Consider the following 26,764-nt stretch of genomic DNA (forward strand, 5'->3'; position numbering starts at 1 on the left):
AAGCCATGGTTTTCCCAGTAGTGATGTATGGAAGTGAGAGCTGGACCATAAAGAAGGCTGATCACCGAAGAATTGATGCTTTTGAATTATGGTGCTGGAGGAGACTCTTGAGAGTCCCATGGACTGCAAGAAGATCAAACCTCTCCATTGAGTGCACACTGGAAGGACAGACCGTGAAGCTGAGGCTCCAATACTTTGGCCACCTCATGAGAAGAGAAGATTCCCTAGAAAAGACCCTGATGTTGGGAAAGATGGAGGGCACAAGGAGAAGGGGACGGTAGAGGACGAGATGGTTGGACGGTGTTCTCGAAGCTACAAACATGAGTCTGACCAAACTGTGGGAGTCAGTGGAAGACAGGAGTGCCTGGCGTGCTCTGGTCCATGGGGTCACGAAGAGTCGGACATGACTAAACGACTAAACAACAACAAATCCACCCTCACAGGTTACTCTCTCGCTTGGACAGAGAGAACGCGCGCGCACACACACGCGCGCACACACACACACACACACGCAGACACACAGCTTTTCCATAGGGTCATGCCCAAAGTTGGATGCAGTTGGGTCTTGTTGAATTTGCAGGATATCTTTTTTTTTTAACTGCCATCAAGTTGAAGCTTTCATTGGTATATATTGACTTCACTGCAGAATTCCCAGATCCTATGCTTGCCAGCACCATCCCTCAGCTTCTAAAGTGTGCTGACACTTCTTATCTCCTTTACTGTTGTGCCCAGAATGGAGGTGAGAGGAGTCTGGGGTCCAGTCAAAATTCAATAGGGAATGGAGGTATATTCAACTTCTGAGACACATTTATCGGGCAATTCTTGAAGACCTTGGCACGGGTGCCAAAATGCTATCAGTGGCTACAAACCCAGATGGCCGTGCTCTGCATTCATTCTAATGGGCAGTATGCTTCTGAATAGCACTTGCTGGAAATCACAGGAGGGGGGAAATGCTCTTGTGTGCAAGTCCTACCTGCGGGTTTCCCATAGGCATCTGGCTGGGTGCTGTGGAAACAGGATGCTGAACTGAATGGACCACTGTTCTGATCCCGCAAGAATCTTCTTATTGGTGGGTGCACTGCCACCCATCGCTGTTGCGTTGGCAACCCTGACCTGGCTTATTAAAAAACGGGAGAATGCTTAGCTCTGACGATTGCTGAGAAACCACATAAAAAGGGGACATGTAGCATCTGTTTTACTGCAGTAATGTCACTTTGCAGCCCTCGAGAGATGGATGTGATAAGCATATATAAGAGTGCTAAGTAGAATTGTTGATTACCACTTCAATTAGAGGGTGAATTGATGACACTGTGTGTTTTTTTTCTGCTTAAGGGATCCAACTTGACAGACATCTGCACCCAGCTCTTGCTCCAAGGCACCTTGTTAAAAATCTCAGCGGGAAACATCCAGGAGAGAACCTTCTTTCTCTTTGATAACCTCCTCGTTTACTGCAAGCGGAAATCCAGGTGAGCGCACCTGTCTGTGCTGCTTCTTAAGTTCCATGATTCTTCTGAAACACAAAGAGAGAGAGAGGACATAATTGTGCTATGCTATCTCTGGGTGAAAAAGGAGAGGGCAGTTAACACTTGTGCTTCCTTAAGGAAGACCCACCTCATATTTTGAGCACTAGGGCTGTAGACATACATGCTGATCAGAATCACAGAGCCTACTGCCCTGGCATTCGTCATTAAAATGATGATGCATTGCAGAGTCAGCTCCGTGCTGGAGGTGAGGTTTACTGCCGCAGGCCTTGTCAGAGCAGGTGGGTTTGCAGAAGCACCGGGAAGCTGGGCACATTGCCAATGACAATTTTGAGGTTTTTCCAAGCATGGCGTGAAGGAACGCAGAGGGATTCCAGTGAATACCTTAGGCAAATAAAGCAGATGCAGGGAGGGAGGGAGGGGGAAACTAACAGGTGCAGTGTGCATAAAACAAGGAAGAGGTACAGCTCTATCATTTGTGAAAGTAATGCTTTTTGTTGTTGTTACTTTCCCTTAAAAAAACCCCTCCAATCCATATAAGCTTTTGCTATCTTTTGAAAGAGTTGGGAGCTTATATTTCAACAGCCACTTCACTAACAAAAGCTTTGCCATAGTTAGCAAGGGTTGATACTGACAAATTTCCTGATTAGTTTTTGTATTTCTGCCTTTTCTGTTTTACCATGATGTGTCCTTTGTTTTCACACTCAGCTACTCATGTCCTCCTTTATCTTGAACTTACCGTATTTTTTGCTGTAGAAGACTCACTTTTTTCCCTCCTAAAAAGTAAGGGGAAATATGTGTGCGTCTTATGGAGCAAATGCAGGCTGCACAGCTATCCCAGAAGTCAGAACGGCAAGAGGGATTGCTGCTTTCACTGTGCAGCGATCCCTCTTGCTGTTCTGGCTTCTGAGATTCAGAATATTTTTTTTCTTGTTTTCCTCCTCCAAAAACTAGGTGCGTCTTGTGTTCTGGTGTGTCTTATAGAGCGAAAAATACGGTATTTTCCCATTCCCCTAGACCACATGCCACTCTGTTTGCTAACCATGAGCACCTTACAATTAATTCTTCAACTCCTCTCACCCTTCTTTCTGATCCTGCCTATACTCTTTCCCTTATTCTTTGAGTCTTCCTGGTTCTGTTTGTAGTTCGAGTTCACGAAACCCCTCCCTTTCTGCAGGCAGTTTTCCCGGAACACTAAGTTTTAGGAAACAAAATGTTCTGTTGCCTTTTGAGAGAGTGCTCTTGTTTGTCCAGAGCAGGCATCAGTGAGCAACTTTTCTATAGTTTGGTTTGGAGTCGGATAAGACGGCTCTGACACTTTCAGCTCCCCGAAGAATCTGTGTTTATATTTCCCTAATAACCATAGCAAGCACTGCCCAGTTCTCCGGAATCTGATTTTCATTAAAAGCTAGGAGAGTCTGCAGCATGTTGCCTAATAGTGAAGGATATATTTAGACATGGCAAAGCTACTTTAATTTTTTGATGGTTCATCTGTCTGGCTGCTATTTAAATTCTGATCCAGAATGGAAATAAATGTCTGCCCACTTGTAGTAGCTGTCCAGCTGCAAGCCTCAACAAGTGACACCCTAATAGGATGCAGCACTGAGAGATGGAGCTTTAACATTATGTTAATAGGATGCAGCTTTCCCCTGTTGCAGCTGTGAGCTTATGCTTTCACTTAGGCTGATTTTTAGTTATCTTGCAGCCTGTCATCCTTCAGGCTGAGGCCTCTTTCACAAATATCCACAGCAGTAGGCATATTCAGACATTCACATGCTCAAAGTGTTCAGGGGGGCAGATACATTCTCATATGCACTCTTCCTACCTGACCACTCCTCAACCTTCCCATGTTGCCCAAGGAAGGTCCCCATGGGGCTTCAAACAGACCATGGTCTTAGTCATAAATAGTAAACAGGATTCTGGGCTAGATTCACTTTGATCTCAGAGTCCTCTTCTTCTTATGTGATTAGTTCGTGCTTTTAGCACCCGTAGCATCCAGGACTGCTGCCTAAATCAGCATTCCTCAATGTCCTCCAGATGTTTTGGACTACCAACTCCCATCAGCCCCCTGCCAGCATGTCTCTATGACATCAGGCCTTCTCCTGTTGATGCACTGTACATTTGTATCACAACTATTCATGTGACGTCTGCCATTCTTCCCCCTGTTATTCACACTTTCTGCCGCAACAGAAAATGTCACAACATAACTTAACTTGAGCAGGTTTAGGAAACTGTATAAATGTAGGTACCATGCATTAAACTTACAAGCTACCCAGTTCAAATCTTCTGGGGGGTGTATATGCTAAAATAATACAAATGCAAGAAAGCAGTGTAAAATTGGCAGAAAAATCATTGAAGTATGAGCCGCAGCAGATCAATAAAACCCAAAGAAACCATGCAGCACTGATCAAAATCAGCTACATTATATGCTGGGATGCCTAGACACATAAAAAAAAGTCTTTGCCTGGTACAAAAGATGGGGATGTTAGAATTATTGTCAGCCAGATGAAAGTGAGAGCAGTTTACATAGCCTGAGAGTCATGGGGAATGTGACAAGCAGTTAGATGACGAAAACATATGTGAGCTCTACACTAAAGGCCACCAAGCGATGTCTTTGCATCAGAACCACCGGAAAAATTATTACAAAAGTGATTATATGGCTGCTCATTGGGTACGGGGGCAGAGTCACTGTTGCTTACTGGAAGGGAGCAGGGTGAAGTTATGGGAAAGTTGGAACAGTGCAAACACACCAGCAGGACCACTGGATTGGCTCCGCTGCTGTGTTTGCACCACATCAATCTCCCTGCTGCTACACCCCTCACCTCTCCCTCTTGCTAAGCAGCAGCAACTCACCTGCTGGGAAGCTAGCGTAGTAGCTCTGCCCCACCAGGTGAATCTCCTCTGCCTTCAAGAGAGTAGCTCTGTCAATCTTGAATGACTTCCCCCTCAAGCAAAGCAAGGAGAAACTTCAGAAATTGCCTTATCCCAAACCAGACACTTTGTCCGTGTAGCCCAATGCTGTCTGGTTGGCATTGGCTTTTCAAGGTCTTGGACAGATATGCCAGGGATTGAACCCAAATCCTTTTGTGCCCCAAACATGCGGTCTAATACTGTGCTATGGTTCCTCCATTCAGAGCACTAAAGCTTAGGAAGTGAAGCAGTTTCATGTTGCTTAAAACTGACAACATGGTGCAGCTTTTATTGACGTGTAGCCCAACAGAGGCTGCATGCCTCATTGCAGGAATTGATGCATTTGTTAATTGAGTTGTTGCATACCCACAAAGAGCTAAATATAACATAATTGGCATGCAGATTTTTTGTTTAGTGGGGCAGACCTATTGTCCCGCATGCCAGCTAGATTGAAAGCAAGATATACGGTATCAGCTACTTCCCTCTATTTTGAGGTTGTACTGGCAACATTATGAATCAATCAGTTCACTTGTGCCACACTAAATTAACCTGCGAAACAAGATTGCTTGGCATGTTTATAGGCTAAAACTACAGTAAAAATGCATACAAGCATCTTTAAAATGTGCAATGAATCTTTAGTCCACTTCTTGATTCTGAAAACTTGGGGATGAATGGCACATTCCAGAGGGATGGTGAAGAAGTAGAATGAATGCATATTTGTGGGAGAAGGCACTATTAAAGATAGTAAAAAAAGCACATTTCTATTTACATAGTGAACAGACATTTTCCTTAACAATACTTTTCCTTACTGCAGAGTTGCTGGGAAAAAGACATCCAAACGCACCAAGTCCATCAATGGCTCCCTCTACATCTTCAGGGGCCGAATAAACACGGAAGTCATGGAGGTTGAGAATGTGGAAGATGGGACAGGTAAGGAACCAAAGAACCGTTTCTCAGAGAGAAGAGAGGACAGTTGCATTCTTTATTGGATAAAACAAGAGTAGGCAGACTTCAAGCTTTGTGATATCTCTGTTAGTCCTCTACCCCCTGTGGTGCAGACATAGACATAATTAAAGAACAGGGTGCCTCTCAGGGATTTATATTCAATACCAAAATGGAGCTTAAAGTCCTTTCACACAAAAATCAATTTCTGCTTTTGTTTCTTGTTGCAGCAGCCTAATTTGAGGGAGGGAGTAGTTGTTGCTATCATTAAAGAATTGGGAATTAGAATGCAACAGCAGATCCTAGTCCTACCTTCTGTCTATTCCTGGAATAAGAGGCAATGGGCCTTATATCCTCACCTTGCTAGCCAAATCTCATAACTTTGGATGCCTCAATGTAGAAAAGGGCATTTGTGTGTCCTTTATACCTATTGCAAAGTCTGTTGACCGACTTGAAACATTTTGTAAGACTTTGTTAATCACTGGATTTGAAACAAACAAACAAACAAACAAACAAACAAACAAACAAACAAACTAGAGCAAACATTTTTTGCTGTGTGAATAGAGAGCAACACCTCCCTTTCCTTCCCCGCAGCTTGGCGTGCATCTTGTTTCAACACTACTTGGCCTCAGCATGTGCTGAGTCTCACTCATCATTGAGAGGAAGGGAAGGGTACCACGTCTATCTGGATGCCCTTAATCATCATTAGAAAGGCTGTAGCAGTAGACGGGAGGGGAGGCTTGCTAGAATATATGGAAACTCCCAAGAAGGATCAGCCAACATCCCTTATCAGCAGGTAGTTTTACTGAAGGGTCACTTTGAGAATATGCCTTGAAATGTGGAGGGTGACAGGTCAGAGCCTGCACTGCCATGCTTCCATTTTGGAAGCATAATGAAATCCAGTGTTCATTGCAATTGTGGTCTTCAGTCCCTGGCTCAGTTGTCGTTAATATCACCGGAGAGTATCCCAGCAGGAGACAGCAGCTTAGAAATGCTGATGGAGCTTTCACAGCAGATACAATTTGCTGGCTCTGACATAAAGAAAAATGTCCAGTGTGGTCTGCCAGGTGCGCATGCCAGGTGAGTTACTTTTCCATGAAGGCTCAGGACTTTCCACTCACAGTCTTGGCCGTACTGTTATGTATTTGCAGCCGATTACCACAGCAATGGTTACACGGTGACAAATGGCTGGAAGATACACAACACTGCCAAAAACAAATGGTTCGTCTGTATGGCCAAGACAGCAGAGGACAAACAGAAATGGCTGGATGCTATCATCAAGGAAAGGGAACAGAGAGAGAGTAAGTTATTGGCTGGTTTATTTTATGGGCTATGTGAATAATGAGACCGACTGTGTATGTGTCTGCGATTGCGGGGTTATCCATCTGAGAGAGGAACAATTATGGTTTCTTCAAGTGTCTGGGGTCGGCTTCTTAATGCATAACAGCAAAAGGAGAGAGAGTTTTTTCCACTTGCGAAGGAGCGATTTCTCAGTTCAGTCCTTGGGCACTGCAGTTGCCCAGGCATCAGCATAGTTGCAGGAGTCACATTGCCAGCTCCTTTTGTGCACCAAAGTATTTTAAAGCTCTGTATTTACTAAATCGATTTGCAAGGCTCCAGTTTATAAATAGAACCCATAAGGAAAATAAGACCTTTTCTCAAGCGTTGATGTCATTTCTCTTTCTTCTGAAGAGAGAACCTGTGTCGTTCTTGAATAAAATTGGCAAATGAAACATCTTATAAACATCCTGCTGGATCTTTTCCTTCCCTTTTCATTCTTAAGGTGTCAGTGGAAAAACCCTGCCATGGCAGAAGTGCTCCCTGCCACTTCCAGTAATCACTGTTGTGATTAAAATTGTTATGTCAGCATAACTTAGCCTTTATGCCTGCATCTGGGGCTACGTGGGGACTACTATATATGTGGAGCCAGAAGGGGAAACTGGTGGACTGGATAAAGGGCACAAATGAATTCTTTCTGATTCTGGGCAAGACTAAAAAATTATAATCAAAGTGTGGTAAGAAAGTTTTCTGACAGTTTCACTCCTATGGGGAATCTGTTTTCCAGTGTTGGACTATATGACCTTTGCAACTCTACAATTCTTTGATGTTATGAATAACCTATAATAATAGTTGTTCGACGTGTAGTACAAGGGAGCGCATATTAAAGAGTAGCAAGTTAACATGAAATCCAAGAACATCTTTTTTTAATATGCCTTGTCATGTGTGAGGAGTTGGTGGCTAGCCAATGACAACAATGAAAGCAGCTTCAGTACGGGAAGCAGCCCTTGCATGGATGAAGGATGCTTCATAATTTCTGGCTTGATGCCTTTAAGAGAAAGAAAGTCCTGCAAGGCAGGCACATCAAGGATTCTCAGTCTCTGGAAGCAGGGCTGAAGAATCTTCTCCACCCCAAGACTGCATTCTCTTCTTGGCACCCTCGCAAGGGTCACATGCCAGTCGTGACCAATGTCAGAGGCAAAAGTGGGCAGAACAATGAATGTAAATTTTACCTTTGTGCAGTAGGGTAGTTCCTACATACAGCCCTATTGCCGTTCTATTCTCCATCCAGACAAGCAAGAGGCATTTTCAGAGTTCAAGGTCAGTAAGTTTCTGAAGTAAAAAGGGAGGAGAGCAGCCCCTTGGGCTCACAATAAGGTGGGGTGGGCAGTAGGTGAACCTTTGTGACACTTAGACTACAATCCTATGCCATCTTCCCTGGAATAAGCCCCACTATTGGTTCTGAGTGGGCATGTGTAGGCTTTCCACTGTTAGTCAAACTATCTAGTCTATTGTCTCCTCTGACTGGCAACAGAAATCTCTCTGATCCTTGCTATCCAAGATAAGTTAACTGGATCACTAATCCAGTCAAACAATATCATTTATCTAATATCGCTTAGCTGGAGATGTCAGGGAGTGAACTTTGGACCTTCTCCAGGCAAAGCGTTTAGCGTACCACAGAGCAATGGGGATTCACGTAGTCTCCTGCAGGCAATTTTTACTCGCCAGAGAAGAGCAATCAATCAGTTAGATTTTAGAGGCAGATATTTCAGGCCTTTGTTGAAAAGCTCCTCCATCTGGATTCATGCACTTCCAGCATCAAGCCGTTATCAGTGCTGAGGCAAGAAAGATTGGCTTTGTCCTAAAACCAGCTGAGTAGGGGATGCATTGTAATCTTTTGCTTACTTCAGAACTTGGGGAATGTGATGATGTAGCCACAAATGTGTCCTATTACACAGGCTGCTTTCTCTCCCAACCTGACTTTGCAAATTACCTTTGGCAGAACTTGTCAGCAAGTATATTTGACTAACATCGTGGTATGGAGGAAGATGGCAATCAGCCAGGATGTTTGCCCTGCCAAAATCTTTTCACCAGGCATCGGATCATGAAAACAAATGAGGGTTCTGCAAGGCAAAACATTGCAGATTCTTATTTCTCCAGGCAGAGCATCAAACATCTGAAATCTGTGCCATAGAATGGATTCTAGTGTGGTGAAGATTATATGGTTCTAGTTTTTATTTGTCAAAGATCTTGTGAAGCAGGCAAAATAGTATGTCTGGGTGTTTATTGGGTGACTCTTTTCCTTTTTGCTTCAAACCTAAAAATGAGAGAGGTTTTTGGCCTATTGATTATTTTTCTCTTCCCCTTTATTCCATCTAACATCTGTAACCTTCTGAATTACTTCAACATGCTTTTGGTATGCTCACAGTCAGGGTTGACCTAAGTAGATTTCCAAGAGGATTAGCATATTTTTGGGGGGCGGGGGGATATACAGTAACCACTGATTTTTTTTTTTAATCAGTTCTCTTTGTGGCTGCAACATAGATAAGTAGCAGAGGAGTGGGGCATGCAGTATGTTGTGAGTGTGTCTGTATGTGTGAAAGAGAAAATGCAGTGGGTGTTAAGCAGAAATAATGCACACGTGTGTCTTTTGCTTCAGCCGACCCATTTTATAAATGTGGAATATGCCTCAGATAATGGGTAATGTAGCTTTATACGAATGCAGTTTTAAAATAGTTCTAGTAACACGCATTTATTAAAGTCTGATGAGCAGTTTGTGGCTGATCCACAAACAGGACCCAATGAGTATCTAGAGCAGGGGTCAGCATACTTTTTCAGCAGGGGGCCAGTCCACTGTCCCTCAGACCTTGTGAGGGGCTGGACTATATTTTGAAAAAAATTAAAATGAACGAATTCCTGTGCCCCACAAATAATCCAGAGATGCATTTTAAATAAAAGCACAAATTCTACTCATGTAAAAACACCAGGCAGGCCCCACAAATAACCCAGAGATGCATTTTAAATAAAAGGACACATTCTACTCATGTAAAAACATGCTGATTCCCAGACAGTCCATGGGCCAGATTTAGAAGGCGGTTGGGCCGGATCCAGCCCCCGGGCCTTAGTTTGCCTACCCATGATTTAGAGTCCTGCCTGTAGACTCATTGTAACACAACATTTCCACACATCTGAGTCCAGGGGGACACCATGAGCAGTAAGCATTATGGCAGAGGGAACTGATAGTGGCAATTGGGCCTCAAAATAGTTTAGCCGGAAACTAGAGTTAGCGTTTTGTCATTGCCCCTTTTAGCTTTGACAAGTCTTTACTTTCCTACACCTGACATTGTATATGACAGGGATACTCAAGGTGTGCATAGCCTGGCTGAAATGGCCTCTCGGGCCAAATGTGGAGGCCTGGTAGACCTAATTAGGTCTGTGGCCCAGAGGTACTGCACCCCTGCCAATGCTCCCCAGTCCTATGAAGCCCATGTCAGCAACAAGGTCACTGAGAGGTCACCTTGGATAGGAATGGTGGATCCCTGCCACTAAGTGCCATTTCTCCAGTATCTGTTTTCTTCCCCCGCCATTCCATGGGTTGGCAATTGGGTGAAAAAAATCATATACCTCATAGGTTTGGATTTCATCCAGAGGCCTCCAGTTTCTGAGCTGAAGTAATAAATTAGGCAGTTCCCCAAGTTTTCCCTACCACGTTTATTAAATTAATTTCCAGCAAGGGTGGGTGGGGTGGGAACACGACTTGTTGGTCTTTGAGCAAATCCTTTCTTTCATCTGAGAAGCTTTTGAGGGAGACCCTGCTTCTGTATTCCAGGTCTGAAGTTGGGCATGGAGAGGGATGCGTACGTCATGATCGCCGAGAAAGGGGAGAAGCTGTATCACATGATGATGAACAAGAAAGTGAGCCTTATCAAAGACAGGAGAAGAAAATTAAGCACTGTTCCCAAGTGCTTTCTTGGCAAGTAAGTGGCTTTTGGGTTGAAAAGGCCTTTTCATTCCAATTAACGGAAAGGACTGTGGGTTTTCTGTGGACAGTATTGTGAAGCCAAATCAGATGTGCTTTGATGGGATTTAATTGGAAGGGTCTTTAACCTCCATTACAATTAGTTTATTAAAATTAATCATCCATTCCTGCTTAATGCCCTTGGACTACGCAATGGCAGCAAATTCCAGCGGGGGGCGGGTAGGGGAAGACGACTTGCAAACATCAATCCAAATCTGCAGGGAGGTTGAGAAATTATGTGCACGACACATGCTTGAATTATGGGTTGGAAATGTTTTTGACAATCCATGATCTTCCTTTGTTTTGCACGGAAGAAAATGCTTTAAAAGATACTCTTACAGGACTCACTTAGAATTGTCGTGGCCTCCATATCAAACCCAGATGCATAAATTTAACAATGGGGTTATTGTTAAATTTATGCAGGATTTTTCCTGGGCATTCGGAAACAATTTTGAATAGTGCAGATTTCAGCCTTGGAAAGACTTTTGAGGTGGAAGGGGAAAAGAATGCAGACAGGAGGCATTTGACAAGAAGAGATTAGATAAGATATTCACACTACCAGTATGCTTCAATGCCCCACATGAACCAGAGAGTCACAGGAAGTAATCTCAGAGGACTTTTCCAGCTTGGCTGATTAATACGGAAATGATCAGCCAGGAAGTTTGTTTTCAGGAGCATTTGTTCCATCTGTGTTAGGTTCCACCGAACAGTTTCATGGCCATACTGTTGCTGTGTCCTTGTGCTTGATTGATGGGCAGACTTGAAGGAAGGACAAGTGTTTATAGCATATCAGAGAAACAGCTCAAACACTGGCCTGTGTCTTAGAAGGAGAGATATTTTCAACTGTGCATTGACAGGGTTAGCACCTTGGGTCTTCTAGTTTTTCCCTGGTTCTTCTAGTTTAGCATAGCAGCTAAACCATGGTTTGGCCTAGCATGTTGCTGAACCTTAGGCTTGTGACTAAGCTCTTCTCTTTAGCCACGAGCTGTAGCCAATAACAGACCATAGTTACAGCTTGTGGTTAGGAAGGTGAGAGCTCAGCCATGAAACCTTCACTGTGGTGGTTGGTAGCCATTGGGTTGGGCAGGGCAGAAAGCACAGAGCATCAGCAGTAGGTAGAGCTAGAGCCAATGAGAGGCAGAGCCACCCCCTGATTGGTTGTAAGTGAGGTGATAGGCAGGTGGGGCACTGGCTGAGGGCAGACTGAGGTTGGTGGGGCAGTGCCTCATGCACCCTAGTGACTCCACTGAGATGACACATGCATAACTGAGCTTAAAGGAATGGTGAAGAACAAAGTGGTTGCCGTCTCCTACCCAGTAGGCCTCACATGTGCACTAAGCAGCGGCTTGGCTTAGCATTACATGTGGACATGACCAATGTGAAGAGAAGTCTCCGTAGTGTTGTATCCTCATAACTGTGGGAGGAACAGGGTTTCTGCTATTGGTTTTGCCAATTATAGTGGCAGAACTGCTTGCCCACCCTGCTTTTTAATCACATTGCTTTGGAAATTTTATATATTTCATAGTGTATGCTGCTCATTTTTACCAGCCCGGCCTGGCAACAGCAGTAAAGAGGTCCATCTGTGGCTGGCTAGACACATCTTTTCACCACAGCCCGAACCCAAAGCTTGCTCCTTTCCACACTCTTGTTGCAGATGTGCATCGTGAGCTATCAGTGTGCTTTAAGCTTCCCCTGAAGCAAACTTGCTATTTCAGCCGTAGCTTCTTAATCCTTCTAAGCATGAAAAAAAAAGAAGAAAAATCTTTGTGGATTTCAAACCATAGCAGCCCTGCTGCTATTCTGGTCCTGACCACCCAGCAGGGCTAAGCCAATGAACTTCAAAATGCACTATTGCAAACCTGTCATTTCATATCTGACCTATTCTTAGACATTCCCTCCACTTCAGACTTGAGCTGCACATTTTTTTTATTTTATTTTTTGCTATTTGGAACTCAAAATAGCAAAGAAGTTTCTTGTCAAACATGTCAAACTGTGCTTTTCTAGTTTGTTTTACAGTTCTGTCTGTATGCAGAACTGTCAGCCTCACTCCTTTCTTCCTTGACCTTACTAACCTTTCCTCATGGATCAACTCAAAAGTTCTTTCTCGTGTCGTATTTTGCATCCTTGTGAGCACACCTCTGCTGCATGTCAACCAGCTCCCTATTCCTCCCTTGTTCCTTTTCATGAGCGTTGTTGTGCTGTCAGGTTAAGTTCCTAAATGAAGTGCTACTAGACTTGAGTAGTACAACAGTATGGACCATTTGCTAAGTTTCGAATTTTTTTTGTTGTTTTTCTAACACAAATAACATTGGACAGGCAGCTTGTAAGCACATTTGGGATGGATTATCAGTGGAACATTTCTAGGGGCAATCCTTTAAGCAATTGCAAAGTCTTCCATAGAACACTCAAATAATTCCCCCCCCCCCCCGAACAGTTACAGTAATAAGCCAAACCACTTTTTCATATACAAGCAGCTGGTTATCAGGAGGCTTTGTAGTGGGGACCCAGCATTAGGCAGGATCACTCCTTCTTCATTTCAGCCAATGGGAAGGGAGAGTGATCCTGCTGAATTCAGAACTTTTTTGCACTTCTGAACTCAGACCTAAGCAAAATCGCCTTGTCCCCCATTGGTAGAGGAGGCAATCCTGCTTACTGCTGGTCCGGACCTTTTAAGACCACTCCAGTGAAGTTTAATGGAGTGGGTTGCTTCAGAGAGCAGCTTTGCAAACTGCTCTCTGAAGCACCTCCCACCTTTCATTGAACCTTGCTGGAGCAACGTGTGTGTGTGTGCGTGTGTGCGTGCATGCGTGCTTTCTATGGCCTGTAAAGTTTGTTCCAGGGTGTTTCAATTTTCCAACACATTAGAAACTAATGAGAGATGAATTAAATGAATGGGTAGGTTTTTCATTGGAAGCTCATTTGTTTTAATTTCTATTCATTTCAATACTGAAATGAATAGGGCTCGTTCCTTTCATTTTTCATTTATTTTCAGAAAAACGTTTGCAGACCCCTTGTAACAGCTGAAATACCCCCATTTTACAAGCTGCTAAACAGCCTTCAAGCAGCCTGGTTTCAGATGTACTCTTAAGTATTCTCTGCGAGCACCAACGTTTTCAGCTATGCTGCCTGAACTAAAATACCCTGGTGCTACAAGTGTATGCTTAAGTGTTTCAGCACACTTCTTTTTCCAATTGTAAATGAAGAAACCCTTCACTCTCACACTCTAAAAAGCAAATGTTTGATCTGTGAAAGAGTAAGGATTAGCTGTGTTCAGACAGCGGTGGAGCAAGCCAGTCGGGTGCGTGGGGCGGTGCATGTGTCCTGCGCCCAGGGGCGGGGCCAGCTGCCTGGGGCAGGACACTCTGCGGGGCCTCCGAGGAGTCTGCCTGCCACTCAGCCACCCTACAACTGAGGGGGAGGTGGCGGGTGGACCTTTGGGGGTAACGCAGAGCCTGCGGGCGCCCAAGCCACTTCATCACTCCCAGGAGAGACGCGTGGCTCAGGCGCACTGCAGGCCTGCAGCAAGTGCCGCCCGACACCCAGAACGGACCGCCCCCCCCCCCCCGTGTTCGGAGGTCCTCTGCACTTCTGCAGGTGTTAGTGTTCTGAGTGCATCACTTGCTTGGAAAGAGGAGAGTGACTCATGCAGAGATGCACCAGTCTTTTGATATTAGGTAGTTTTGCTGTGGGATGCGGGTGGCGCTGTGGGTTAAACCACAGAGCCTAGGACTTGCCGATCAGAAGGTTGGTGGTTCGAATCCCCGTGACGGGGTGAGCTCCCATTGCTCGGTCCCAGCTCCTGCCAACCTAGCAGTTCGAAAGCACGTCAAAGTGCAAGTAGATAAATAGGTACCACTCCAGCGGGAAGGTAAACGGCGTTTCCGTGCGCTGCTCTGGTTCGCCAGAAGGGGCTTAGTCATGCTGGCCACATGACCTGGAAGCTGTATGCCGGCTCCCTCGGCCAATAAAGCGAGATGAGCGCCGCAACCCCAGAGTCAGCCACGACTGGACCTAATGGTCGGGGTCCCTTTACCTTTACCTAATTTTGCTGTGATTTTGCATCAGCAGTGATCAGAAATCCAACGTAGTGATGCAACAGGTAACTGTTATGGACTGAGCATGATTGACAGGAAGCAAGGCTAACCAGCCGTGACCAGGTACTTTGAGCTCCTATGAGCTGTTAGTTCATTGATCCGTCTCACAGTGCAAAAGCAGCACTCGCATGGCACACGGTTTGGGACTTACTAGTCGAAACATAGTTTGAGGTGGTGAAGTTGTGTCAAGCTGTAGAGCTTCACACTGTAGGTGGAGCTCAGATGATTAATTGAACTTCTTTTATTTACAAACCAAATCCTTTCATATAGAGAACTAGTATGTAAGAAAATGGTGTTCCGGCTTTGCCATTTTGTGTGCAGGGGTTTTATTTGTATGGAGGAGAAGTCAAAGGCAAAGCCCCAGTCTAGCTAGACCTGATTGCTCATAAAGTCATCTTGGCTTGAAGCAAGCTGGTCACTCCCATCATGTGCTTTTGAATGTTTTGATTTCACAACCATCCCCTTTGTTGGTTTACTCTTCTACTTTTAGAACACTAGCCTTGTAAGTCAGTTTTATTTCCTGTTTTGTGCTTCCCTGCCATGGAGTATTGAAATTGATTGTGAGAGCCATTAGCAACGAAACACTGGTTATATGCAAGCCCATTTGCAACAGCATAAAGCAATAAAACAGTAAAGCAGGGGTAAGCACCATTTTAAAAGGCATTAAAAAGTATTTCACAGCTTCCAGAGCAACAGCTCTCGAAAATTTGGTGAGCGGCGGTTATCATCTACACATTCCAGTGCAGAGTTATGCCAAATTTATAAAGTCTGATGTAGTTTTGTTAAGTCATACGGGTCTAAAGGTGTAGAAACTACTTTGAAAAGCCTTCATTTACATTCCCCTAACCCAAGCTGAAGCAACTGTAACTTTCCCTTTTCTTCTTTTAATGAACTACCTGCAGCTTAGATGAGTCAACTCTTCCTAAATACAGGCTGAAATAGGGCACCCGAGGCCGTGTAATTGGATGCATGGATGCTGGTTTTGATAAGCAACAAACCTACACAAACTGGAAGAGTTACAGCTTTTTTATTGAACACAGATTTCCTCTGCATTGCTCTGCCTTTCAGAAATCCTTTTCATGTTCGGTCTGGATTTTTGCGCAGTTGTAGAATAATTGCTGCTCAGTTGGCAAACGGCCACATCCCATCAGAACACTGACAGTGCCCCATTCATCAAGTTTATTTCTTTCTGTAATAATATTCTCATTCTCTCTCTCTCTCTCTCTCTCTCTCTCTCTCTCTCTCTCCTTCCTTCATTCACTGTTGCATTCATTTGTATTCTGTCCATATTTGAGTTCTGGTTTGCATATTACAACACTGCACTGCAGCCATTCGTTCAGAATTAGGGTAGAATTACACCTTATAAGAAACACGAGGGTGCCACCCAATATGGCAATCCCATGTTGAGTTTCCATCTTCCCCCTGTAATGTGTAAATTAAAACAACTTATCTCATGGAAATCTTGTGTTAATTGTCTTAATTATTGTTGTAATTTATTGTACAATTGTCTATGCTTTATTTACTCGTGGGTGAATGGGGTCTCCTAGGTCCTAGTCCTATACTCCAGCCACTTACACTACACTAACCCTCGTGTTGACATGTGTTGCTTCACTTAGACAGTTCACATCTTGTGCGTTGATCTTCTTGGCCAAAGGGAACAGAGAGTTAATTGCATTTGTTGCTCCTCTTCTCTCTACAGCGAGTTTGTATCTTGGCTCATAGAAATTGGGGAGATAAGCAAACCGGAAGAAGGGGTCAACCTGGGACAAGCTCTGCTGGAGAATGGCATCATTCATCATGGTGAGTGCTTTGCACGGCAGCAAAAGATCATATCGGGTGTAGTAGTATACTGAGAAGTAGTGATGGATTTTTATTTTAAGAGCACCAACCGCATGTTGTTCAGGCCTCAGCAACCAATATTTCAATGTCTCAACTTTGGGATTTTTCTCTTTATCTAACGGGAGGAGTTTTCTAAACATCAACACATTACAAATCAGTATTCACTCTAAATACTTCAGTGCAGGAGCAAACTCATAGGTATGTGTGGTGTGTTCAGAATTAGGGCCCTCTGCAGCTGAAGGGCCCCAAAGTTGTTAGTACAGGTGCTGACCATTTTAGGCACATCCAACTGATGTGTGAACGCTGATGTGCGGGTCTTTTGGGCCCTGAAGAGGGTGAAATGGTGGTGGGGCGCACTTAGATTGGAACCCCCATGCAAAATGGATCGCTGTTAACTGAGCGGATTCTTTTGAAACTGTGACTACAGTGAATTGCCATTGTTGAATTCTGTTATTAGAGTTGGTTGCATTGTTTTCACTCAGAGTACATACGAAAAGAAAGAGTTACTGCAGCGAGCCTGTGTGCCATATAGGTACATTTCTTATTGTAATATCATTGGATTCAGCTTTCTGAGTGTATATTTTGTGCAAAAACAGGGCTCGCTTCAGAGTAATGTGTGAAATGGTACCCTGTTTGTTTGTTTGTTTGTAGGATGGCCAGATTGCAGGGTTTTTCTCTTTAAAGATGGGCTAGTTTTCTTCTTTTGCTTTTTATTACTATTGCAGAAAGCCATACATACTCTTGTCATTTATGCAGCAGGGATTCCTCTTCCATCCCTCAGGTGCACGTGGTTGGAAAATACACTTCAAAGCACCAATATGTTTTCTACCTCAGGTCCCAAACCTTCAGTTGCCTCAGTTTCAGAGCAAATGATCTCAACCCAATTCTTAACTGGGAAGTCATTTGATTAAGCTTGTCTGATGTCTTTGATAATCTTTTTTGTATTACAATGTCAGGGGTGTTTTTCCTAACTGTGTGAAAAAGCAAGAGAAGAGTAGTTGCTGCCTTCATTTGCTTCCAAGCCATTGTCCCAAGAACAGAATACATTACTTCATAGTTGGGGGATTTGTGGTCCTCCAGAGGTTGCTGGATTATTGTTCTGCTGCTTCAGTTTCAGATAAGCACCAGTTCAAGAACGAGCAGGTGATGTACAGGTTTCGCTATGATGATGGGACTTACAAGCCAAGGAGCGAATTGGAAGACATCATGTCCAAGGTATGTTTCTGGGTTGACGTTGTGGCATAGCCAGAGTTTGTTATAACAATGAGCTTATTCGTAATCTGCTTTGAAGCACTGGTCAAATTGCTATTCTGGGCCCAGTGCAACTGCATGAGAGATATGGGGATCTAGGGGATCCCGAGTCAACTCAACCCTGCCCTTGGAATGCCCTTTTCAGGACTTTCAGATGGTCCTCACAGGCAGGGATGCTTCCAGCAGACCCCCTGCCCTTGCATCTGGCAGAAGGCTGACTGAACTGGATAAACTGGGGAGAAAGAGCCTTCCGCCCAAACCATTGCTCTGGGTTGGATTGCTCTTTAAGAGACCAAAAGAGATTCACTCCTTTCCCCCTCTTTCTCCATGAATATTTGACTATCTCATTCAGCAGGAAGAAGCTGCAGCAAGTTTTATGTAGCCATACACGGAGATGTTCTGTACAGTCTATGTCAAAATAAGGTCAGATGTTTTAGAGTGGAAGACCAGAAATATAAAACCTCATGGTCAATAGCTGAATGAAAGCAGCTTACTTTAAAGTGTGCGTGCGCATGTATGTTTGTGTGTCTTTATATACAGAGTCAGCAAAACTTACATGTTTTTACATTTAGGATTGGTATGCAAAGGTCAGCAAACTGTTGCTGCATTTTAATTGTTTGTTTGTTTGTGTACGATATTTTTATCCTGCCATTTTGACCGTAAGATCCTCAAGGCTAATTATACAAGTCAAAACAGTAATTTAATAAAACACCACAAAAATCCACAAGCTTCATCAACCACTGGGTAAGAATCAGTACAAGTGCAGCAAATAAACAGCAATAAGGTGCCGCTAAATGCCTGGAGAGAAAAATTAGCCAGACTCACTGCTGCAGGTCCTCCGCATGTGTTTTAGATAATATTATATCTGTTTTGAAATTTCAAGCCTGCGTTCATTTCTCTCTGCAGGGTGTGAGGCTCTACTGCCGCCTCCACAGTCTTTACACTCCGGTGATAAAGTAAGTATATTATCACAATGCTTTCGTGTTTTGCCTGTCTTGCTGCTGCCTACGTCACATCAGTTGAAATCGCTTCCCTTCCCTTATGTAAATGTAGTAAAGCCCTTGTCTGCTTGGGAGATGCAGGCTGTTCTGCATGTTACTCTGAGAGGTGCGGATCAGGGTAGCTCACATCTTTGGAGGCAGATTGCCACATGGGACAACAAAGTCATATTCTGACCCCTGGGAATCTTATTCAAAAAAAAACCCTTGGCTTTTGCCACCACGATTGCAAATTCATAAGGGCATCAGAATTGCTTGGGGGGAAAAGACAAAACCGAGATTCCTAAGAATTAGCCACTTCCTAGACCCATCAAGCAAATCTCTTCATCCTAGATTTCACTAGTCATAATGAGCAAGGATGTAGTTCCACGTCCTCAAACTGCAACACCTGGAACACCTGGAACTGATTCCACAGGTTGTAGCCTAGATGATGCTCCAGGGACTTCCAATGGACCTGCACTAATTGTGGCATCACATTCATCATGGATGATAAATTTCTCAGTTATACCACACTGGTCTGAATCCAGCTGATTTACCAGTCTATTAAAGCTTTGCTGTGTATGTCACCACTGCTGCAACATAGAATCATAGAGACAGAAGACACCATGAGGGTCATCTAGTCCAACCCCCCGCATTGCAGGAATCTTTTGCCCAACGTGGGGCTCAAACCCACTACACTGAGATGAAAGAGTCTCATGTTCTACCAATTGAGCTATCTAATGGTAGGCTCATACCTGTGTTTGCTCTAGCTGACCCTGGAATGCCTCAGAAAACCAAGGAGCTTTCTGGACTCCCCACTGCTGGGGGTTGTGGTAGCTTGCAAGTCTACATGACCCCTGGTAATAATAATAATAATAATAATAATAATAATAATTATTATTATTATTATTATTATTATTATTATTTATTTATTTATACCCTGCCTATCTGGCTGGGTCCCCCCAGCCACTCTGGGCAGCTTCCAACAAAACACTAAAATACAATAACCTATTAAACATTAAAAGCTTCCCTGAACAGGGCTGCCTTTAGATGTCTTCTAAAAGTTTGGTAGTTATTTTTCTCTTTGACATCTGGTGGGTGGGCGTTCCACAGGGCGGGCGCCACTACCGAGAAGGCCCTCTGCCTGGTTCCCTGTAACTTGGCTTCTCGCAGCGAGGGAACTGCCAGAAGGCCCTCAGTGCTGGACCTCAGTGTCCGGGTAGAACGATGGGGGTGGAGACGCTCCTTCAGGTATACTGGACTGAGGCCGTTTAAGGCTTTAAGGCCGTTTAAAGTCAGCACCAACACTTTGAATTGTGCTCGGAAACGTACTGGGAGCCAGTGTAGGTCTTTCAAGACCGGTGTTATATGGTCTCGGCGGCCGCTCCCAGTCACCAGTCTGGGCAGTGTAGAGCTTTGAAGGATTCTCCTTCAAAGATAAGTTATGAGCACTTAGTGGCAAAGGCCATCTGTCTTAGTCCTGTGTCCTCTACATTAATAGCAACCGGTTTAAGCTTTAGGTTCCAGTTAGCAAGAGTAGCTGTGCCAATAGGTTTTGTATTTTGTATTGTTTTAATAAACTTCATTTGGTTCCGTGGCCCTCCAGATGTTGTTAGACACTCATCAGCACAGCTGATGGCCAGGGATGCTGGGAGTTGCAGTCCAACAACATCTGAAGACCATGAGTTCCCCACCCCTGTCCTAGGACATCACAGCCATTATGTAGGTCATTCTTTTGTTCCTACCCTCTGAGCACAGGGTGAGATACAAGAAACTGATTCGTGCTTATGACATACACAATTATTTCCATGAATCTCCAAGCAACACCACAGTTTGATTGGCCTCTATCTTACTTCTCATTGAGCATCCTGACTGCCATATACCAATTGCTAGTCTTTTTAAGTACACAGATCTCAGACACATTACCAGCTGGTATTGCTGAAATTCAGCTTACTTCCACCAAACATGTTTGGTAAGACATGTTTTCCTCCTTTTATCATAACCGTACTCCAATTCAGTCAGAAACTAAAGCAACTGATATATAATATTTATGGAATAAGTGCCAGATCATTTCATTTGGTAGAACTCCAGGAATTGAGATACAATCTACTAGGTCAAAGTGAAACATTCATAGGAGGTAATCTTAGAAAATAATTCTTATTTAAACAACAAAGAATGTTGTTTAAACATTCTTTCCTCATATGTGTAACATTATTTGTAAAACATTCTCTGCTTATTTGAAGTATTGAAACGTAACGATTCCCTGTTTTAGCTTTCAGATGGGCACTATAGCTAGCCATGCTTGAAAAAGGGATACATGGGCACATGGTCTGTTTGTTTCTTAAACCAACTGCTGCTGATCACATAAAACAAATTCTTAGGATGAGGAAAACAAGCCTTGTTGCAATGCTCGCTAAAAGGAAGAGGTTGCAATCATCCCTCCCTTTTTTTGCAGTTGACCTCTTATTTCCCAGTTATGGAGCAGATGTGGTGTTGTGAGTGACAAATCATTGTCATGCAAATAGCACCTGGAGCACAAAGGCATTTCATGAATCAGAATTCTGTTTAATTGAAGACACTGTAACCCCAGGGGAAAGTAGTGCTGGAGTGTGTTTGTGTGTGCACACTCATGCTTCCACACATGTGTATTTCATCCATTAAGCAAATGATTCGTACACACTTCAAAAAATGATAATCGCTTCAGCTGAGAAAACGTTACTGACCTTGGGGCATACCGTTAGGGGCTTCTTTTGAATACATCAGCTCCAACAGCATTAAGCGAACAACATGCAAAAACAAGTATTGCTTTCTGTACTAGGAAGGTGGGTAGAAATTAGTATCCAGGGAGAACTGTAAACAAAACCCTTTATTAGCTAATAATAAATATACATACATACCAACAAATGCTATACATACCAACAGATTTAAGACTGGTATGAATTGCCGGAGTACAGTGAGAGCATTCTAGTAATGCCTGGGATTCCCTGCCCTGCGTGGAATGTCCATGGGAACTGCCAAGAATTTCAATGTGGTGATCACATTAGTGGAGCTATAAGTTACATGGAGAAATCTCCTTTCTATAATTACTCTTTCTGCCTAAGTTAACGGCATTGTTCATGTTACTAACAACCATGTTGTTAATGAGCTTTCCATTTTTCTTTCTGTAGAGACCGAGACTACCACTTGAAGACCTACAAGTCAGTGATCCCAGCAAGTAAGCTGGTGGATTGGCTGATTGCTCAGGTAATGACAGCATATGCATGTTGATGTTTTGCTTCAGCTGTTGCACCCTTCACAGTTTTATTACATTGAAGCATCAGCCTCGCTAATGTGGTCCAAAGGAAAGCAGAGAAAGATGCTTGGCACCAGCTTGGCTGCAGGAGTTGCCAAAAGGAGGCATTACAAGGTGCCATCCAACTGTCTTAAGAGCTCCACTCCGGATTTATGTAAGGTTTATAGCCTTTTCTTCTCCTGAAGATATCCCACAAGGCAGTAGAAGTTTAGGATCAGAGTTTTCCTTCTCCTAGGTGGGCTACCTTCCCAGGTTGACGTGCCTCATCTGCCCCTCACTTCCCTCTGCATCACATGCACATGTTGGACCCATTATTGGTCTTATCCATTCAATGCACCAGAGCCTGTCTTTGCATGCAGGGGAAGTCCTGCACTGAGGGTTTGAGACCCATTGGCTACCCTCACCTGGTTTAGCCGGCCAGTCGAAGCCATTCTCAGGGTTTGGTCACTTTCGCATGCTTACAGCTTATAGGAGCCACAGGTGAGAGTTGAGTGTAGGGTGGGGACCAAAGGTGGACAAACTACCCGAGAATGAGCACGGTGTGTCTCCCACCAGAAGTACTCCGCCTCCCCTAACACCCCATAAACCATACACACCTGTAGTGGGCTAATGCCATAGCAAATCTGCTTCCAATAGAGCCATTTTTGGATACTGAAAACTATGGAAAATACTATTATTTTTGACCCAAACTGCAGTCCTTTGCAAACTTACCTTAGAGTAAGTATCAGTGAACATAGTGGGTCTTACTTCTGAGTAAGCCTTCATATGAATCCAGCACAAATAAATATCTTAAGTTTTCATTTTTCAAATAAGTTAGCCCTATACTCGTTTAGATTTAATTGCTTGGCAGAGTTTTGAAGAACTGTTCCTTCTGTTTGTAATTTGGGCTCAAACAGCCAAGGAGATCACTTACTAATGGAAGAGTCTGGTTTTCATTTCCACATCAATATCTAAAGATCCAGAGAAGCAATCATGTAAGAGACACTTTCTGCCTTATTGAGTATATAATTTTTCGTCCATATTCACCCCCTCAATGAACTTGTTGATTTTTGTGTACAAGATATAGCCAGAGTTGAGAGAACTTTTGAAAGCAGCTATGTAATGTGAGATGACAGGCACACCTTAACTTAGCACAGAATGGGCATCAAATATCATTAAACATGTTGGCAATTGAAGTTGTAATATATTACATAAACTTAGCATTATGTAATGTCCTCTTATTCAGAGGCTTAGTAGGGTTAGCTGACCCATTGGAGTGTCCTCATTACAGTTCATGTTGTCAGCCTAACACACGAAAGCATGTTCAGCCACTGCACACTGTTGATGTGGGAGGAAAAAAGAGAGAGAAATTTGGCATAGGGTTGTAGCAACATGCCAACATCTGACCAGGTATAGACTATCTGAGCTGCAAGACTTGGAATTTGAACAGTTGGACCATTAATGGCCAGAGCTCATTCTTGGCTCAACCAAGTTCCAATTTCTCAAGGCTGTAAAATTGGGTGAGTGTCCCAGAGTAGAAATAACTAGTTATGACGCTATTTTTTGGACCAATACAGACTGTTAGCTAGTCTTGGTCAATATTGTTGACACTTAGTGACAATAGTTCTCCAGGATTTCAGGGAATCATAGAATCGTAGGGTTGGAAGGGGGGGGGGGACCACAAGGGTCATCTAGTCCAACCCCCTACAATGCAGGAATATTTTCATCCAGGGTGGTACTTGAACCCACAACCCTGATATGAAGAATCTCATGTTCGCCTGACTGAGCTATTCAATACTGTGTCGATGGTGGATAGTGTATAGCCATTGGCCTGGCTCAAATCAAGTGCTGAAAAGAGCATTTAAAAAAAGGTAAAGGACCCCTGACGGTTAGGTCCAGTCGCAGATGACTCTGGGGTTGCAGCGCTCATCTCACTCTATAGGCCGAGGGAGCCGGCGTTTGTCCGCAGACAGCTTCCGGGTCATGTGACCAGCATAACTAAGCCACTTCTGGCAAACCAGAGCAGCTCACGGAAACGCTGTTTACCTTCCCGCCAGAGCGGTACCTATTTATCTACTTGCACTGTGTACTTTCGAACTGATAGGTTGGCAGGAGTAGGGACCGAACAAAAGGAGCTCACTCCGTCGCAGGGATTCAAACTGCTAACCTTCTGATCAGCAAGCCCTAGACTCTGTGGTTTAGACCACAGCGCCACCCACGTCCCTTAGAAAAGAGCATTGGTGTGCCCCAAATTACATAGATACTGGAGAGAAAAATAGTTCGCTAGTCAAAAGAGAAGTGTATGACCCCTATGCTGTGGCTAGAAATGTATATGGACGTGCTGCATGTGTAGTAATAAGTCCTGTAACTTCTAGAAGCAGGAAACATAACTTTCCTGGGGTTTCCTGCTGTCGTGCCTTCTGGATACTTTGGTGTTCCCACATGGCCTGTAGAGTCAGCTTTCCCCTTAAATATATGCCTCCCACTCCTATTGGAAACAAGATATGTATGTATGTTCCTGGCTTCCCCTTTTCATTTTCTCATGGATTAAGTTCTAAAATGTGCTTAATCTTTAATAATAAAAAAGTGAGTAACCTGGCAGGGCATGTATTGCTATTCCAGAACAAGATCACATACCTTTATATTACAACGGTGTTATATGGTTCTGCCTTCGACTTAGCAGGCAGATCAAGCTAATCAAGCTCATTTGGATTGTGGTGTCAGTCCTGTATGCCAAGCATTGGAGAGAAAGCAACATTTTGCCACAACTGAATAGAAGAATAAGATGCTTCTTAGATGCCTACCAGCAGAATATGCAGGCAGTAGCCCTGTCCTGTTGACATTCCAAGTAGCTAGCAATCAGTGGCATACAGACTCTGCAAATAATACAACAGCACATTTTTAATCAGAAAAAAACATTTAAAAATGTTGTTGTTGTTGAGGCTAAACATTTAGAGACAAGTATTAGGATGGTATCTACTGCACTCATTCCATTACTGTAAGGATTTACCCTTGCACAACAGAACTTCCCCTCCCTCTCCTCCCCATGCTCTTCCAATATCTACTTTGGAGGCTTGGGAGAACTCCCAGAAGAGATTTAGGGGTTGTATGGTGGTTGTGGTGAGTTCTGTTATACAAAGAAAAATCCTTGCACCAACAGAACAAGAGGCATAGGTGCAACATTGAATACAAGCCAATATTATTCCAAGTATTTATATGCCACTTAATATCCAGAAATTCTAAGTGGATTTCTAAGTTACATGCTCTTTTGCCATGTAGTCTGCAACTCCTTTGCCAATGTTCCAGCCATAGGCCCAGACTGGCTTCCAGCTGTGCTCAGATGTAAGCCATTCAAATTCTGTTATCTGAACCATTCTTAAACTTTGTTTTTGCTCTTCTTTTTCCATTTGGGAAGGCTTTGTATGGTATCTGGAGTATGCAGAGAGGATTTGCAATGTTTTATTTTTAGTCACCTCTTTGACCTGAAAGTTGCTGTTTTGCAAGAAATAATGTCCGAGTCCAAGCTGCATTATGATGACTGCAAGCCAAGTTTGCTGGAGAAGTCATCTGCTCTAAGACTTTACGTGCAATTGCTTGTAAGCAGATTGGATTCCCAAAGGCTTGCTTAAGAATGGTGTCAAAAACCATTTCCTCTTCGATTTAAACACATTTGGGGGGTAGATAAAATGACATTGTGGCCCCTTGCGGATTATGAACTATTTCCCCGTTTAACTCACAGAAAGCCCTGGGGCAGGAAATTGTATGGGGGGGGGAAATGTAAGTTAAGCCTAGAAATTATATTAATGTCTAAAAGTTTCATGTAGTTTGATACTACCCTCTGGTTTGCCTGTGCTACAGGAAAATTGAGAAAGAGATCTGGTCAACACTTGCAGCATTTTGTGATGTTTGTCCTTTAGGAATCAGCAGTAGCTTCTGTGTTTGTTGAGTTTGTTGAAGCTGAAAGCAGTACTGGACTAGTCTTAGTGTATAAAGACAAATACAGCCTAGTCTCAGTTTTCACATATTACATGCATGACAGCTGCTACATTTATCTAAGTTTCCTTGCACTTGTTGCAGCTATTGGTTCTAACAGCTACTACAGGCACACATTACTACAGGCACACATTACAGCTACTACAGGCACACAATGCAAACCTCTCCCCAGCAAGGAGAGAGTTGCTGTTGTCCATTCACCTTTCAAATAGTACTTCTATTTCAGCAGCTAGAAACGAAAAAGGGAATTGATGCTACCAAGTTGTTTTGTTTCTTTTTGCATTGTGGCCCAACCGCTTTCCCCTTCTCTCAGTTGCAGGGAAAAGGAAGTGCTTCAACGGAAAAAGGGGAAGCAAAGCAGTCCCAAAACTTAATTTATGTTTCTCTCCTCTCATGAGGTGAGAAGTTTCTATAGCAGCAGTTTGTGCCAGTAACTAAAACAGGCAGGTTTGGTGCACAGTTGTCTCAACAAAAGACATTATTAGATCCTTAGACCGATCAGATTGAGGTTCTCTTGTGTGAACTAGTTGCTGTTCTGAGCACAGCCAGCCCAAGGAGGACAAACAGCTGGTGTTTAATTCTTTATTGACAAAGCGAACATTCACATTAGCCTATAGGAAGCCTTCAAGCAGGGCCTGAACACAGCATTGGGACCTGTGAGCACCATGATGGTGATCCCCTGAAATAAAATGATTAGTCAGATTTTAGAC

General features: G+C 43.6%; 1 protein-coding gene and 1 long non-coding RNA gene across 4 annotated transcripts in view; one reads left to right on the top strand and one right to left on the bottom strand.

Moving 5' to 3' along the window:
• Positions 1-26,764, top strand: part of PREX1 (phosphatidylinositol-3,4,5-trisphosphate dependent Rac exchange factor 1) — a 219,292-nt gene that overhangs the window by 135,035 nt on the left and 57,493 nt on the right. Inside the window, exons 7-14 of the mRNA XM_083746110.1 lie at positions 1,333-1,466; positions 5,206-5,321; positions 6,485-6,634; positions 10,441-10,588; positions 16,423-16,523; positions 17,674-17,777; positions 18,720-18,769; positions 21,958-22,033. Of these exons, the coding sequence (XP_083602236.1) occupies positions 1,333-1,466; positions 5,206-5,321; positions 6,485-6,634; positions 10,441-10,588; positions 16,423-16,523; positions 17,674-17,777; positions 18,720-18,769; positions 21,958-22,033 (879 nt within the window). The remainder of the gene's footprint in view (positions 1-1,332; positions 1,467-5,205; positions 5,322-6,484; positions 6,635-10,440; positions 10,589-16,422; positions 16,524-17,673; positions 17,778-18,719; positions 18,770-21,957; positions 22,034-26,764) is intronic.
• LOC310848001 lies at positions 1,376-10,201 on the bottom strand. 3 transcript variants are annotated; one of them, XR_014566120.1, is made up of 4 exons: positions 10,129-10,194; positions 8,605-8,734; positions 1,612-1,865; positions 1,376-1,510 (listed from the first exon to the last, which is right to left on the bottom strand). It is a non-coding gene; the product is annotated as an uncharacterized lncRNA (long non-coding RNA). The 3 variants fall into 3 exon arrangements; XR_014566119.1 differs by lacking the exon at positions 8,605-8,734 and having other exon boundaries at positions 10,129-10,201; XR_014566121.1 differs by lacking the exon at positions 10,129-10,194 and having other exon boundaries at positions 8,605-8,895.

Source organism: Podarcis gaigeae (genome assembly GCF_964106915.1).
Source record: "Podarcis gaigeae genome assembly, chromosome: 6".
In the NCBI taxonomy this organism is placed as follows: Eukaryota; Metazoa; Chordata; class Lepidosauria; order Squamata; family Lacertidae; genus Podarcis; species Podarcis gaigeae.